The 15,158-nt window shown below is 44.9% G+C and overlaps 1 protein-coding gene across 1 annotated transcript in view; it reads right to left on the reverse strand.

Annotated features, from left to right (window-relative positions):
• Positions 1 to 782: 782 nt before the first annotated feature.
• The window catches only part of DOT1L (DOT1 like histone lysine methyltransferase), a 118,020-nt gene continuing 103,644 nt past the window's right edge, over positions 783 to 15,158 (reverse strand). The window contains exons 22-28 of the mRNA XM_066604591.1: positions 14,398 to 14,541; positions 12,491 to 12,605; positions 9,452 to 9,978; positions 7,599 to 7,804; positions 4,690 to 4,760; positions 3,973 to 4,602; positions 783 to 2,820 (exon numbers count right to left, since the gene is read on the reverse strand). Coding sequence (XP_066460688.1) covers positions 2,813 to 2,820; positions 3,973 to 4,602; positions 4,690 to 4,760; positions 7,599 to 7,804; positions 9,452 to 9,978; positions 12,491 to 12,605; positions 14,398 to 14,541 — 1,701 coding nt within the window. The 3' untranslated portion in view covers positions 783 to 2,812. The remainder of the gene's footprint in view (positions 2,821 to 3,972; positions 4,603 to 4,689; positions 4,761 to 7,598; positions 7,805 to 9,451; positions 9,979 to 12,490; positions 12,606 to 14,397; positions 14,542 to 15,158) is intronic.

The raw sequence follows: 15,158 nt of genomic DNA on the forward strand, positions 1-15,158 counted from the left end.
TTTCATCATTCTTCTTTACTCCATGAAGGAGCTCCTGTGTCCATAGGGACAGGAAGAACATTGGAGATTGGTGGTGGGAGGTGGCCTTTTAAACCCTACTGTCCCTGTCCCAGCGGGGTCAGAGGTCATATGTGCTGTCAGGATGGATGAAATGGTAACATATTATTACATGTAGCCAGTTAATTGAGTCCATGTAAAGGCCCATTTACACTGAAAGATGATCGCTCAAAAAAATAAAATCATTCAAATGACAGTTTAAGTGTCAGTTTTGAGAGATCATCTTTGCATAAACTTTTAAGTAGCTAATTGGCTGCTTAAGCGTTAAATGTAGGCGGAGCAGGACACCGCTGACAGCTCTGAGAACAGCAGCTGCTTTGTTCTCAGAGCAGTCAGCTGGTATCCCACTGAGCTGATAGCGCTGAGAACATCGGGAGCTGCTTTGTTCTTGGAGCCATCGCTGAGAGCTCAGTGGGGGATATCAGCTGAAAAAATGCTATCAACTGGTATCCCGCTGAGATCTCAGTGTGCGGCGCTGATAAGGCTCATAGCTGCTTAGCTTGCTAAAAAGTCAACGATGAACGAACAGTGCACGATGGCCGTTTGTTTAGACACAATACGATTATTGCTCAAAAGATGGCTTTTGAGCAATAATCGTTGCTTCTAAATGGGCCTTTATTCATGGATGAACAGTGTTTGACAAGAGAGATTAGAAAATTAACCTTTTGTATTGACTAGTAGAAAAAACAAAACTCATTTCAGCTTCTTCAGTAAAAGCCAAGTGGAAATTTAGATCACGTTTTTATTTATATACACTTTCATAAATTAAAAATCAGTTGCATTTTGGATGAAATTCTTGTACAGCTTTTTCTAGACACAAAACAGATAAAAATACACTTGTGGTGGAAGATTTTTTTTTTTGTTTTTCATTTTTTTTTTTTTAATATCACTTTTCCAAATGTCAAAAGCAACAATCTACAAAAAGGAAGGTAAACCGTTTTGAAAAAAAATGGGAAAACATTTTACAAAGGCATACGGGCAAGTATCAAAATAATTACTAACCAAGAAGGAATTTTTAAAGAGTTTTTTTTTTTTTTTAACAAAGATCTGGTTCAATCTAACATCCTTCTAATTAGCAAGACAAAAAATAGACCAAATTGAAATCTATTATACAAACCGCCAAGCACCCTTATTTTATATATAGAATATGTATATATTTATATTTAACCACACTCTCAGTTAAGGAACAGTTGTAGAATGGTGCCATATGCAGGTTATTAAGGCAAGTAAAGCCTATCTATTCCTCAGCAGATCTGATCTTGGAACGAAAGGCTTTGAGTACCAAACAGGTACATGAAGTCTTAACCCACAGGCCATGAAATAGCTTAAAATCTACCCTCCTCATAAAACTTGCTCTGGAGGCCACATCTTGTGATTTAGTTTCATACCACAAATCAAAGTACAAGAATAGAGTCGGAACAGCCACAAAATTGTTTAGTCGGGGGGGAAAAAAAATGTCTTGCACCGACTGGCACAGCACCATGAGGCCATTCTACTGGCAAGATGCCGCCTCGGACTCGTCACCTGAAGCACCGTCCAGCAGGACTCTCCTGCTAGTAACTACCGTCTGAGGGCCAAGAAGCGATAAGTGTTGGCTTACCTGCGATATGGATGAGTAACTGCATTGCCCCGTAATATGTAGAAGTCAAATGCTGTAACAACCTATTTACTAAGACCGTGAGATGGGCTACATATTGCATCAAACTCTAGTTTGCTCAACCTCTTCACTCATTACTCTGTTCACGAGAGACTATATTTGGCCCCAAATACATGTCCTACTAGGAAGGGTAAAAGATTTAGGACTGTATAAAGATAGATATATGTGCAGGACTATATACATATAAATATGTACTTATACACAAATGTAATATACACACATTTACAATATATGCATATGTATGCATTATAGCTTAAGTTACATGTTGGAGGAAAGAAAAAAAAAATCAAGTATCTTGAAAATCTAAATTTTCGCTTTAGGCTTAAATATTAGGATTAGGTGAATATTTTATAAACAGCATCACTACTGTGCCTTAATAACCTGTGATAAATAGTTCCTATTGTTACAATCACACAATTAGCTGCCATAGTATCCTGGGGGTATGGAGGGTGGACCCACAAAACAAAAAGGAGAAATCCGTTGTCTGAGGAGGCAGAAAACTCTTATACGAGGAGAGCAGAATGTACTTTGGTTCTACAGACTTAGATGTTAATAAATTAAGCACACGTTTCTGTAACACAACGGAGGTCCCAGTGTGAACCGTCCACAAAGCACCGCAAAATCATCAGCACCAGATAACCGAGGCACAATCTTATGCGTAGCACCAGTTGAATCTGCATTGAGAGAAGTCAAACACCCTGCTGCATCCCTCATGTTCATCCAAACCCGCGTGCCAGTTCACTTTTCTGCTCATTTCTTGAGCTTCGTCCTCCAGGAGATAACCAAGAAAAATAAACTTACAAAACAAATTTAAAAAAAACTTATACGTTTAATATAAATAAAGTACAACTGCCATTGTCCCGGATTTTGCAGTTGAGTTTTCATTCACAGTGGAACAATGGTGTGTCCTGGCATGGAGCTCAGTAAAAAGAGTGAAGTGATTTCGTAAGTTTAACCAGTGGTAGCTACAAAAGGAAAGATTGAGGGAGGAATTTGCTCCCCTCATAAAACTGATGAGCACCTTTTTATTTAAGGTTAAGAAAAAAATATATATAGCAGGTCGGTTTTTGCATAGGTGAATTCAACTGAGGTAGACGTTTAAATACCTGTGGAAGAGAGGCAAAAGATTAACATAACTACTGATCGTCTTACATCGCTACATAATAGCACTACGTAAACTTCAAGGGAACGGGGTTAACAACTAACATGCTGCCAAGTTAGACTATAAACGGCACTCCAAGTCATAGGGGCTGCGCACACTGGCCTCTCCTTGTCCATCATGTAGAGTGACAGCTGTCCCCCTACACACAAAAGGGGAGGGATCACTAGATGCTGGCAGGGAGAGGCTCACATGGTGCCGCGCCCAGAACTCACAGCTATGTTTAGAGTCAAACGTCAAAGAGTGCTTAGGTGCCCAAGGTTCAGGCAGCCCCCCCCCCCCCTCCCGCGGCCACACCCGCCCAAGGTTCAGGCAGCGCCCCCTCGCCACACCCGCCCAAGGTTCAGGCAGCACCCCCTCGCCACACCCGCCCAAGGTTCAGGCAGCACCCCCTCGCCACACCCGCCCAAGGTTCAGGCAGCACCCCCTCGCCACACCCGCCCAAGGTTCAGGCAGCACCCCCTCGCCACACCCGCCCAAGGTTCAGGCAGCACCCCTTCGCCACACCCGCCCAAGGTTCAGGCAGCACCCCCTCGCCACACCCGCCCAAGGTTCCTTTTTGCCAAGGAGCTCATTGCATCATATCTGTATAAAGCAGGGAAACCTTTCACCAAACAAAACCTTCTGGAAAGATTTCCCCGCTTAATGATCTGATCCTGCTCTTTAAACGAGAGCCGGGGATTTAGTGCAGCATGGCTAGAGTGTTTCCTGTACAAGAGGTTATCTTCCTCTGATCTGTAGCTTTAGGCTCCTTTCAGACAAGCGTCTTTGTATCCGTCAGTATTACGGACGTACCACAGATGAAGTTGCATCAGTATATTATCAGTATTTACTTTCATTGGCAACAGATCCATTATTTAATAGAATAGAATGTAAATATGGATGACATACTGATGAAATCTGGATCCAATGCAGATGAATCTATATTGTAATCATTTCCCATAGACTTCAGTGGGTGTATTACATCGGCTTTGTCTGCAGCTACATAATGCAGACCTTGTACTACATTTCCAGTAACCTTTAAATACAGCAGAGGTTGGTGCAAATCCAGTCATGCGTAATCACATTAATGCACAGATGGGAAGCGCGGGTAACTCACCTCCTACCGTACTGCCGGTCACTCCAGGAGATGTAAAACTGCCCATGCCGTGGGAGTTAGCGAGACGGCTGCTTGGGCCAGTAACATGTACAGGCATGGAGTTGAACAGAGACTGCAGCACTGAATTGCTGGCCACTGAATTGAGACTACTCTGCAGTGTAAGCTGGGAGCCAGCTGTCAGACTGCTCAAGAACTGGTGGTGTGTCTGAAGGGAATTGGGGCCAGGTCCCTTGCCATTCAGCAAGATCCCTGTTCCCTGTGACATAAATAAGTTGTTGCCATCCCTTTCCCGACCGCGTGGAGCTCTGCAGCGATCTATTATAGCAGATGGCCCCCTGTCCTCTCTCCTTCCACCATCCGATGCACACTTCTTATTCAGGAACAAGTTTCCATCTGGTGTTTTGCCAATTTCCACTTTGGTGTGGTCACCAAGACTGCCGGCTGACCCCGGGCTTGACCCGCCCGAACCTCGCCGGGACCCATCTCCAGATGGATAATGGGGGTTGTATCGTGGGGGGGAGGCAGAGCTGTCAGGAGTGCGGCTGGGAGCAACATCAGAGATCGGGGAGAAGGTAGACTTCCATTTGCCTATACTCTCACAAGAGGACTTTCTGCTGGGATACGGTAGACCTAAAGTGGGGAGGAGGTAAAGGTGTTTTAGTCATCATCGTACGACAGACAGAGGGTTATCGATAGAGACGTTAATCGACAACTAACCTCTCTCCCCTTCACTCCTCTGTGGAGAGTCTTTATTCTCAAAGCACAAGTTGGAGTTCTTCTTTTCTGTCCTGTTTGGAGGGAAGCAAATTAGTGTCAGTATATTCCAGCCAGAGAATACGCAGCGCTGCCGGCTCATCAGCTAAATTCAAGATGGCCACCATTCTGAGTACTTTATGTGGCATTCAGACGGGTATCTCCAGGACAACGACAAGCGTCTACAGCACGATACTGAGCCACGCCGTGTTTAGTAATGGAGCATGTCCATGAAACGAGATAAAACAATGGGTCACGTCTGGGACTACAGTCATTACCTTCTAGGACAATCCTGCTGCATCTCTGCCAACTGATGATTGTCAAGAACTATATGGCACAATGTAAATGGGGGATGGGACGCCATGTAGCTCCTATAGATATGCGATGCCCCAGCTTCCTGGCCCGCTGGACAACAGATGTCTGGGCTGTGCACAGCACATTTCTGTTCTGGAAATACTACGTGGACATGCAACGCATGCATAATATGTGGTGAAAAACCAGCCGCAGGCATGAGCCCTAAACGACATGGCACTGCGCCCGCTCATGGGAACATCTTGTTACAGAAGACTTACAGCTCACATAACAGGGACTGGAACAATACAAGCTTCACCTTAAAGGGGTTGTCCCGCGCCGAAACGTTTTTTTTTTTTTTTTTTTTAACCCCCCCCCCCCGTTCGGCGCGAGACAACCCCGATGCAGGGGTTAAAAAAACAAACAGCACAGCGCTTACCTGAATCCCGGCGGTCCGGCGTCTTCATACTCACCTGCTGAAGATGGCCGCCGGGGTCTGCTCCCTCCGTGGACCGCAGCTCTTCTGTGCGGTCCATTGCCGATTCCAGCCTCCTGATTGGCTGGAATCGGCACGTGACAGGGCGGAGCTACACGGAGCCGGCATTCTGCACGAGCGGCTCCATTGAATACAGCAGAAGACCCGGACTGCGCAAGCGCGGCTAATTTGGCCATCGGAGGCCGAAAATTAGTCGGCACCATGGAGACGAGGACGCCAGCAACGGAGCAGGTAAGTATAAAACTTTTGATAACTTCTGTATGGCTCATAATTAATGCACAATGTATATTACAAAGTGCATTAATATGGCCATACAGAAGTGTATAGACCCACTTGCTGCCGCGGGACAACCCCTTTAACCCCTTAAAGACCAGACACTTTATGGTGGTGGTTTATCTGCCCAATTTTTTCCGTGACACATAGGGCTAATTTTTTTAATATCTTTTTCACCGACTCCACCTCCCTCCCACCACCGTTTTTTAGTTTTATTGGGGGTAAAACCTTAAAAAATTATTTAACATTAACAGTTTTTTTTAAATTAATATATTTATGCTGAAATAAGGTATGGGAATGGGTTCTTCATGTTGTTTCGGACGTTTTGATATATAATATGTATGGTTTTGGGTTACAGTGCACATATGGCGACTGTTTTGGTTGGCGTCAGCTTTGGGTTATTTTCTTTCTTCTGTATACATCGTGTTTCCCAGAAAATAAGACCTACCCCAGTAATAAGCTTTAGGCCGCCTACAGATGGCCGGGTCGGATCCTGCTGCGAGAATTCTTGCAGCGGGACCCGACCAGAGCCCCTGCAGAGACCAGCACGGCACTCACCTCTGCCGCGGCTCCGGCTCTTTGATGTACCGGCTGCCGGCCAGCCGGCGCATGCGCAGAGCAGAGCCGGGAGCTGGAGGGTGACATTTCTATGCGGGGCTCTGCGGCACCCGCACAGAAATAGAGCGTGCCGCGGTTTGTTCTCTGCGTGCGATTTCACGTGGACAAATCGCGGCCGTTTGCATTGGATTGCATTTTCTAATGCAATCCTATGGCAGCGGCCACGGGCGGAAATTCTGCGGGAAATCCCGCTGTGGAATTTCCTCCCGTGTGGAGGGAGCCTTACCCTGATTTTCAGGGGAAGAGGGTTTGCTTGAAATAGAAGCCCCCTCCCAAAAATAATACCTAGCTACACTACATAAAGAAAAAAAAATACTCACCTAACAGGCGGCGTTCGGGTCCGATTGCTGTGATTGGATAACAAGAGCTGTGGCTCAGCCAATCAGAGCCGGCGCCCAATGAACCAACAACAGCCATTCAGTGAATGGCATCCATAGGAGCCCCAGTTACAGGAAAAACATCCCCTGTAGTGATAATAGTCACTGGCAGATATGATCAGGCTAGCACCCTGAAGCTCTGCAGTAACAGGGGGATTCGGCAGTCATGTGACCGCCGTCTCGCATAGTGGAAGAAGCACTTCCACTCTTTAGTACATAGCACTCATTGAGCGCTGTGTACTAAAGAAAGGAGGAGGCAAAAGGGGTTAAAAACTATCGATAAAGCCCAGGACCAAGCGGCATGAATTTACTGTGCTTGGTCCTTAATCGGTTAACACAATAAAAGGACCAAGCACTATCTATTTATGGTGCTTGGTACTGGGCCTCAATCCCATTTCTTTAGGGGTTAAACCTGGTCAGCAAAAAAAAGCATTCAGCCTGAAAACTATTGAAGTCAGCAACCAGAATTCATCATTATCTGCTGCAATACCCCATAAAGACCGGCTGGATGTACTAACCTGGTCCATCATACTCTCCACTGAGGGAGTTGAACATGATACGGCTATCCTTTTGTATTAGAGGGAGTCCTGTGACCTACCAGTCACCAATTTTCCCCCTAACAATTTACATGCTCCAATCACTATTTTACTGCCATTACCCACCCGAAACAGCTCAGAAACAAGATACCCCCCACACCCAGGTAAAACACAAGACACCCCTTGTCAATGCTGAACCGCTGTATCACTTGTCCCACCTGAACATTTCCTCTGGAGTGTAAATTACTAAATTACATTTTAACCCCAACAACGTCATTTCACCTTGAACTGTGGATCTCGTCTTCGGAGTCTGCCTCATCCTCTGTTGTGAGTGGAGAATAATGAACTCCATTACTGGAGAAAATTGGCTTTTCTTTTTTTAGTACAGGGGGCAAGTCATGGTCCTGGTATGGAGCAGGGGAGTTCTTTAGAGAGTTCTCTGGGGATGAAATAGCTGTTATTTCCAACGGCTGGTTGATATTATTGACCTGGAAAAAACAACAATTACATCTGAGTAAAAACTTGGCTATAAGTTTTTGGATAATGTGTAGTTTATATGTAACAAAAGAGGTTTTCCAGGCAAAAGCAATTGATAACCTATCCTCATCGTAGAGGACGGAAGCGGACGAGCCCTAGCTGGGCTTCACTCCATTACAAATCAACAGAACCGGCTAATGCACTTCCGTCTCCGACACGGGGACGAACACGCAAGTGTAATAGCCTCTTCAGCTTGCATTGATTTTAATGTGTGAAGTCAGGTGACCGCCGACAATAAACTATTGAGATCCTGAGCAGCGGCAATCAATAGTTCTTGCCAGAAAAAGAAAAGAGAAATCGCTTGAATTAACCTGCAATACATTTAGGATTAGACATTAGTTGCGTGGAGCCCCTCAAACGTGGAGATTTGTAAGGTCTCCTATACCAAGAAACATCTAAGAAAAGATGGTCCCATAAACATGTATATGCCACTGGAAAACCTTAAAAGGGACACTATACTAACCTTCTCATTCATTATATAACTATCCCCACATTATATATGTCAGCAAGTACTATCTTGTTCAGTAATTCCTTCCTACATGAACAATTCTTTTCAGATGGGTCATGTGATCTCATGGTGACCCTCTGGGAATTACTTGCTTTTTGCACTGACAAGTCGTCCTGGTGACCCCATCGAAAGTAGAAACTATTTGGACTGTAACACTGACTCTTTGGGGATTGGGGTGACAGAAAACTATCAGTTACTGGTGATGATTAGAGGCTTATGTATCACTTAATAGCGGTCTACAAATATCTGAAGGGCTGTCACAGTGCAGAGGGATCAGCCCTATTCTCATCTGTACAAGGAAAGACTAGAAGCAATGGGAAGAAATTGAACCTGCATCGAGGTCCCGATGACCCCGGAGGTCCCTCCCAACTCTACCATTCTTGAGTTAAAATGAAGATCACAGTTCAACCTCCCTAAACAAATCCTTATGGTCTTTAGCTTATTTAGGAAAATATACGAAGTAATGAAATTTACAACTGTCCTCATCAGCCAGAAATGGTACTGGCTCTTCCTGGTCATGCAATGATGTGCTGATGGGATTGCTAGCACAATATAGAAGAGGAGGGCAGGAGGCTGCACTGCATGGGAGTGATCGCAACATACATACATATAAGAAAGGTAATCTGTTCCAGATGTATTGCTCTCAAAAATGTGTTCCATATCCGGATTAACAAGCAGGAAAGGTTAAGCTATGAAGTATTCCTTTAACCCTTTCCAATCCACTGTCTGACGTCTTAAGATATTATGATTTAAGGCTGTACAGCTCTGATGTTTGAAGATGTCCGTTGGGGTTCTCTTACTATATATTGCCAGCCTCTCTGCTGTCGAAGCCTATCTAACGTGTCGCTTCATGCAGTACTGGCCTTAGCCAGCAGATAGCGCTGTTGTATAATGGCAGAAAAAGAGTAAGCCCCCTAGGAAAACCAGGATACAAATTGGATTGGAAAAGGTTAAAGCAAATTGTACACAATGAACCCCATGTTAAGATTGTTGGGACATGGCTAAGGAGGAGTAGCCACTGATTAACACGCTAGTGTGGTAAAGATGAAGTAATGCATTTGTGATTAAAATTCTTCAGAAAACTGTATACCATGGAGCTAATGTTCAGTGGCGATCCTGAAGTAAACCCGCTGAGCCCAAGTGATGTTGGAAGAGATCGGCGCTTGGGCGAAACCATCAATAAGTGACTGCTTGAGGATCTTTTCCTTCGGTTTCCTCTCTTCCTACCCTCCTGCCCCGTCCCACACTCCATGCGAATAGTGGCCGTCAGTGGGCAATGTTTGCTGGATGGTGACCTTCCTGAGGAACTTCCACCTCCACTGGTTATAGTGAAGATTATACGCCTCTTGGCTTCAACTTCTGCATCACTTGTGTCTATTTCTCCATCACCAGGAAGTTTGTTAGGATCCTGAAGTCCACGTGGACTGTTTGATATGGCATAGTGAGCAGGCGAGCGCTGAGAGATCTGCTGGTGATGGGAAGGTGTGGAACTCCGAGATCCTCCAGAGTTTGAAAGAGTGCCTGAATTTGAGGAGTCATCCATGCAGTCTGTCTCTGACCCATGGCTGTTCAAAACTGGTCCATTCAAAGTTGAAGACCAGGTTGGGTAAAAGAAACCTGAAAATAAGAGAAATATCAAACTAGTGGGTGTCTTCTGAAGAAGCATTTTAAGCAAGAAAGCAATTTAACTGTAGTCTTGTTATATAAATCTAGAAATAATGGACACATTTGCAATACTAAAGCCGAATGCTTGAAAACTACCTTCTCAACTGCCTCATAAGTGTACGTGGTTTACTCGCAACGGTGAGGAGGGCTAAGAGCTCCAGCATCCCGGGAGGCAAAGGATTGGGCATGCAGGATTTCTCCCAACAGCAGACCCAGGGGTTGGCCCTGACATTACATTGTCATTGGATGCAGACCCAGGGGGCTGGCCCTAACGTTACATTGTCATTGGATGCAGACCCAGGGGGCTGACCCTAGCGTTACATTGTTATTGGATGCAGACCCAGGGGGCTAGCCCTAACATTACATTGTCATTGGATCCAGACCCAGGGGGCTGGCCCTAACGTTACATTGTCATTGGATCCAGGCCCAGGGGGCTGGCCCTAACGTTACATTGTCATTGGATGCAGGCCCAGGGGGCTGGCCCTAACATTACATTGTCATTGGATGCAGACCCAGGGGGCTGGCCCTAGCGTTACATTGTCATTGGATCCAGGCCCAGGGGGCTGGCCCTAACATTACATTGTCATTGGATGCAGACTCAGGGGGCTGGCCCTAACGTTACATTGTCATTGGATCCAGGCCCAGGGGGCTGGCCCTAACATTACATTGTCATTGGATCCAGACCCAGGGGGCTGGCCCTAACATTACATTGTCATTGGATGCAGACCGGGGGGCTGGCCCTAACATTACATCGTCACTGGATGCAGACCCAAGAAAGGCGGCAGCATCAGCGGTGTAGAAATAGTATAACTTTTTTTTATTGCTCCATAAAAAATGGCGATGTTTCGACTTGTTACAAGTCTTTCTCAGGCTTGAGAAAGACTTGGAACAAGTCGAAACGTCACCATTTTTTATGGAGCAATAAAAAAAACATTTCTACTATTTCTACACCGCTGATGCTGCCGCCTTTCTTGGATATCATCGCTCATACCTGGGGTTAAGTTCATGACCCCATAGGTGGCTGGGCATACTCTTGCTGAAACCTCTGTACTAATGTGCATGTTTTAGGTGTGCTGCGGGACTACTCTACAATCTCTGGATGCAGACCCAGGGGGCTGGCCCTAACATTACATTGTCACTGGATGCAGACCCAGGGAGCTGGCCCTAACATTACATTGTCACTGGATGCAGACCCAGGGAGCTGGCCCTAACATTACATTGTCACTGGATGCAGACCCAGGGAGCTGGCCCTAACATTACATTGTCACTGGATGCAGACCCAGGGAGCTGGCCCTAACATTACATTGTCACTGGATGCAGACCCAGGGGGCTGGCCCTAGCGTTACATTGTCATTGGATCCAGGCCCAGGGGGCTGGCCCTAACATTACATTGTCATTGGATGCAGACTCAGGGGGCTGGCCCTAACGTTACATTGTCATTGGATCCAGGCCCAGGGGGCTGGCCCTAACATTACATTGTCATTGGATCCAGACCCAGGGGGCTGGCCCTAACATTACATTGTCATTGGATGCAGACCGGGGGGCTGGCCCTAACATTACATCGTCACTGGATGCAGACCCAAGAAAGGCGGCAGCATCAGCGGTGTAGAAATAGTATAACTTTTTTTTATTGCTCCATAAAAAATGGCGATGTTTCGACTTGTTACAAGTCTTTCTCAGGCTTGAGAAAGACTTGGAACAAGTCGAAACGTCACCATTTTTTATGGAGCAATAAAAAAAACATTTCTACTATTTCTACACCGCTGATGCTGCCGCCGTTCTTGGATATCATCGCTCATACCTGGGGTTAAGTTCATGACCCCATAGGTGGCTGGGCATACTCTTGCTGAAACCTCTGTACTAATGTGCATGTTTTAGGTGTGCTGCGGGACTACTCTACAATCTCTGGATGCAGACCCAGGGGGCTGGCCCTAACATTACATTGTCACTGGATGCAGACCCAGGGAGCTGGCCCTAACATTACATTGTCACTGGATGCAGACCCAGGGAGCTGGCCCTAACATTACATTGTCACTGGATGCAGACCCAGGGGGCTGTCCCTAACATTACATTGTCACTGGATGCAGTCAGAGGGGGCTGGCCCTAACATTACATTGTCACTGGATGCAGACCCATGGGGCTGGCCCTAACATTACATTGTCACTGGATAGAGACCCAGGGGTCTGGCCCTAACACTACATGGTCACTGGATGCCACTAAAATAATTCTATTAACTATAAACTTGTGAAGCAGCAGCATAATAGCTCAGACTAATTACAGCTTTTCAGTAGTAACAAAATGCAGTGTTTAAGGCAGAAACATTCTTTCAGTTATTGGAGGTTTATGAAATTAGCCTTAATCAGCATTTCAAATATGGAAATTTAATATTGTGCATCTTCTGGTGGCCAGAGAAAAGTGTGTTCTCCTTACAATCATACCGAGACATAATGAACATAAATGGTACCTGAGGTAGCCAGTGACTTGGAGACAGCAGCATAGTTTATGTTTGCGGTAGCACCATATTGATTATCCATACTGGAACTGTCCCTGCTGTGCCAACCGGGACTGGGACTGTTTCTCTGAACAAGAAAATATTTGATTGGATGAACAACACCTTAAAAATATTTCTTACAGCACCGAAGTGCTGAGCGGCAAATACAATACACTCAAGAGCATAAAAAATGAAACCTAACTAAACCCATCTATTGCTGTAGGAATGGACACATATTGCAAAATAGTAAGTCTATGTAAAAAATACATAGTAACATAGTATGTTAGGCTGGAGGGAGACAATGACCATCTAGTTCAGCCTGTTTTACCCCATCCCCCTTGTTGGTCCAGAGGAACCCCCTTCTGTGTTGGCCATGAAACCTGCTTTGACTGACACAAGTGCCTTATATAATGCAAGAATAATGTTCTCATCCCTCGCCCCTATACCTCTTTTAATGCACCCTAAGACTTTATTAGCTTTTGCAGCAGCGGACTGGCATTGGTTGCTCCAGTTAAATCTGTAGTCCACTAATACCCCCAGGTCTTTTTCCATATCTGTTTTCCCTAGCAGTACCCCATTTAGTGTATATTGGTGATGTCCGTTTCTCCTGCCCATGTGCAGAACCTTACATTTATCCACATTGAACTTCATTTGCCATTTCTCTAGCCAAGCCCCCAGCTTATCCAGGTCCTTTTCTAGGCGTTCATTGTCCTCCTTTGTATTAACTACCTTGTATAATTTTGTATCATCTGAATGGGGCCTAATACTGAACCCTGTGGCACCGGCCCAATCAGAGTATGAACCATTTATTACCACCCTCTGCTTTTTATCTCTGAGCCAGTTCTTTACCCACTTACACACGTTTTCACCCAGTCCGAGTTGTCTCATTTTATATATCAGCCTATTATGCGGCACTGTGTCAAATGTTTTAGAGAAGTCCAGATATACAAGATTAATAGAGACTCTCCTAGTTCCAGCCTAGAGCTTACTTCATTGTAGAAGCAGATCAGATTAGTCTGACATGATCGACCCCTCATGAACCCATGCTGGTGAGGAGTTATGCCGTTTTCCTTGTGGTTTTCTAGGATGGTATCTCTAAGAAATACCTCAAATATTTTTCCAACTACTGAAGTGAGACTTACCAGCTTGTAGTTACAAGGCTCTCTTTTAGACCCCTTTTTGTATATTGGTACCACATTGGCAATGTGCCAATCCAATGGTACAACCCCGTTCTCAATAGTGTCCATAAATATGGACAAAGAAATCGCGGTCTATCACGTCACTAAGTTCCCTTGGGTGTATTCCATCTGGGCCCGGCAATTTATCGATTTTAATCTTCTTTAACTGGCTCTGCACTTTCTCCCGAGTTAGGCAGGTGATCTTTAGCAGGGGGTTTGTTTTATTCCCCTGCATCTAGTGTGACATTTCTTCTTCATTCATGAATACACGTATGCAAGTACAAAGCATATATTAAAAGCACAATCTGTTTAAAGCTAGTTTCAGTGGAAGCACAGCATGATTTTCCTAAAACTCCGTTAAAAACCCACTTTCACCAGTTTTGCTGCAGGAAGCAGACAGCTCTGTACATTGCATAGTGGCCTGGGTTGGTACTGCAAACTGATTCCTATTGAAGTGAATGAAACTGCGCAGTGTACAGGGGTGTCTGCTTCTTGCCGTAAAACAGATACAAGTGGGACAAACCCTTTAAGATTTTCATGGGGGCAGGAGCCTCTAAGGATTAGCTAAAACTTTAACCACTTGTCAATGTTCTTATATGCACAGAGTGGCAAGCTGCTGCACACCGTGTCACATGTGCTTTTATTCAAGTGAGTGATGTGGCGTGTGGGATGAGCACAAGGCAGAACAGATCATTAGCGTACCTTTTCTACTCGACTTGGCAAGACCACACTCGCCAGAGGGATACTGACTGGCAGTTTGTTAGGCTGGACTGTGCTAAGGGGGATACTAATAGGCAAACTGGTGATGGTCTCAGGGTTAGGAGTAGAGGTACGATCTCTGGACATCTAAAAGAAAAGAACACACACCAGGTAAAAACATTTAAAAGTTACTGCCAGGTATAAAGAAATTTAACCCATCAAGGACCAAGCACTGTAAATATAGGGCGCCTGGCCCCGGGCTTAAAGCCCAGTCGTATGTAAAATTACAGCGGGGATTAAAGCCTCCTGTTTCTGCAATCAATCAGTCACAGCTGATAACCCGGTGGAGGAGGAGGGAGAAGTGGGTTTTAACCCTTTCTGCCACCTATTTTCTTTAGTACACCGTGCTCAATGAGGGCGATGTACTAAAAAAGTGAAAGTGGAATTCTTTCTCCTATGGATGCCTCAGCTACAGTGGAAAAATGTCAAATAAAAAAAACAAAAACCCAAACGTGACGTAGATGGTAAAAAGATAATATAAGTAAATCAAAATTACAGAATAAAACAATATAACACAAAGAAAATAACCCAAAGCTGACGCCAACCAAAACAATTGCTACATGCGCCCTGCAATCCAAAACCATACATATTATTTATCTAAACAAAATGAGGAACCCATTTCCATACTTTATTTTAGCATAAATATACTAATTAAAAAAAACTATAAATGTAAAAAAAAAAACAAAAAAAAAAAACACTTTTTT

Source organism: Eleutherodactylus coqui, chromosome 5 (assembly GCF_035609145.1).
Source record: "Eleutherodactylus coqui strain aEleCoq1 chromosome 5, aEleCoq1.hap1, whole genome shotgun sequence".
NCBI classification, from domain to species: domain Eukaryota; kingdom Metazoa; phylum Chordata; class Amphibia; order Anura; family Eleutherodactylidae; genus Eleutherodactylus; species Eleutherodactylus coqui.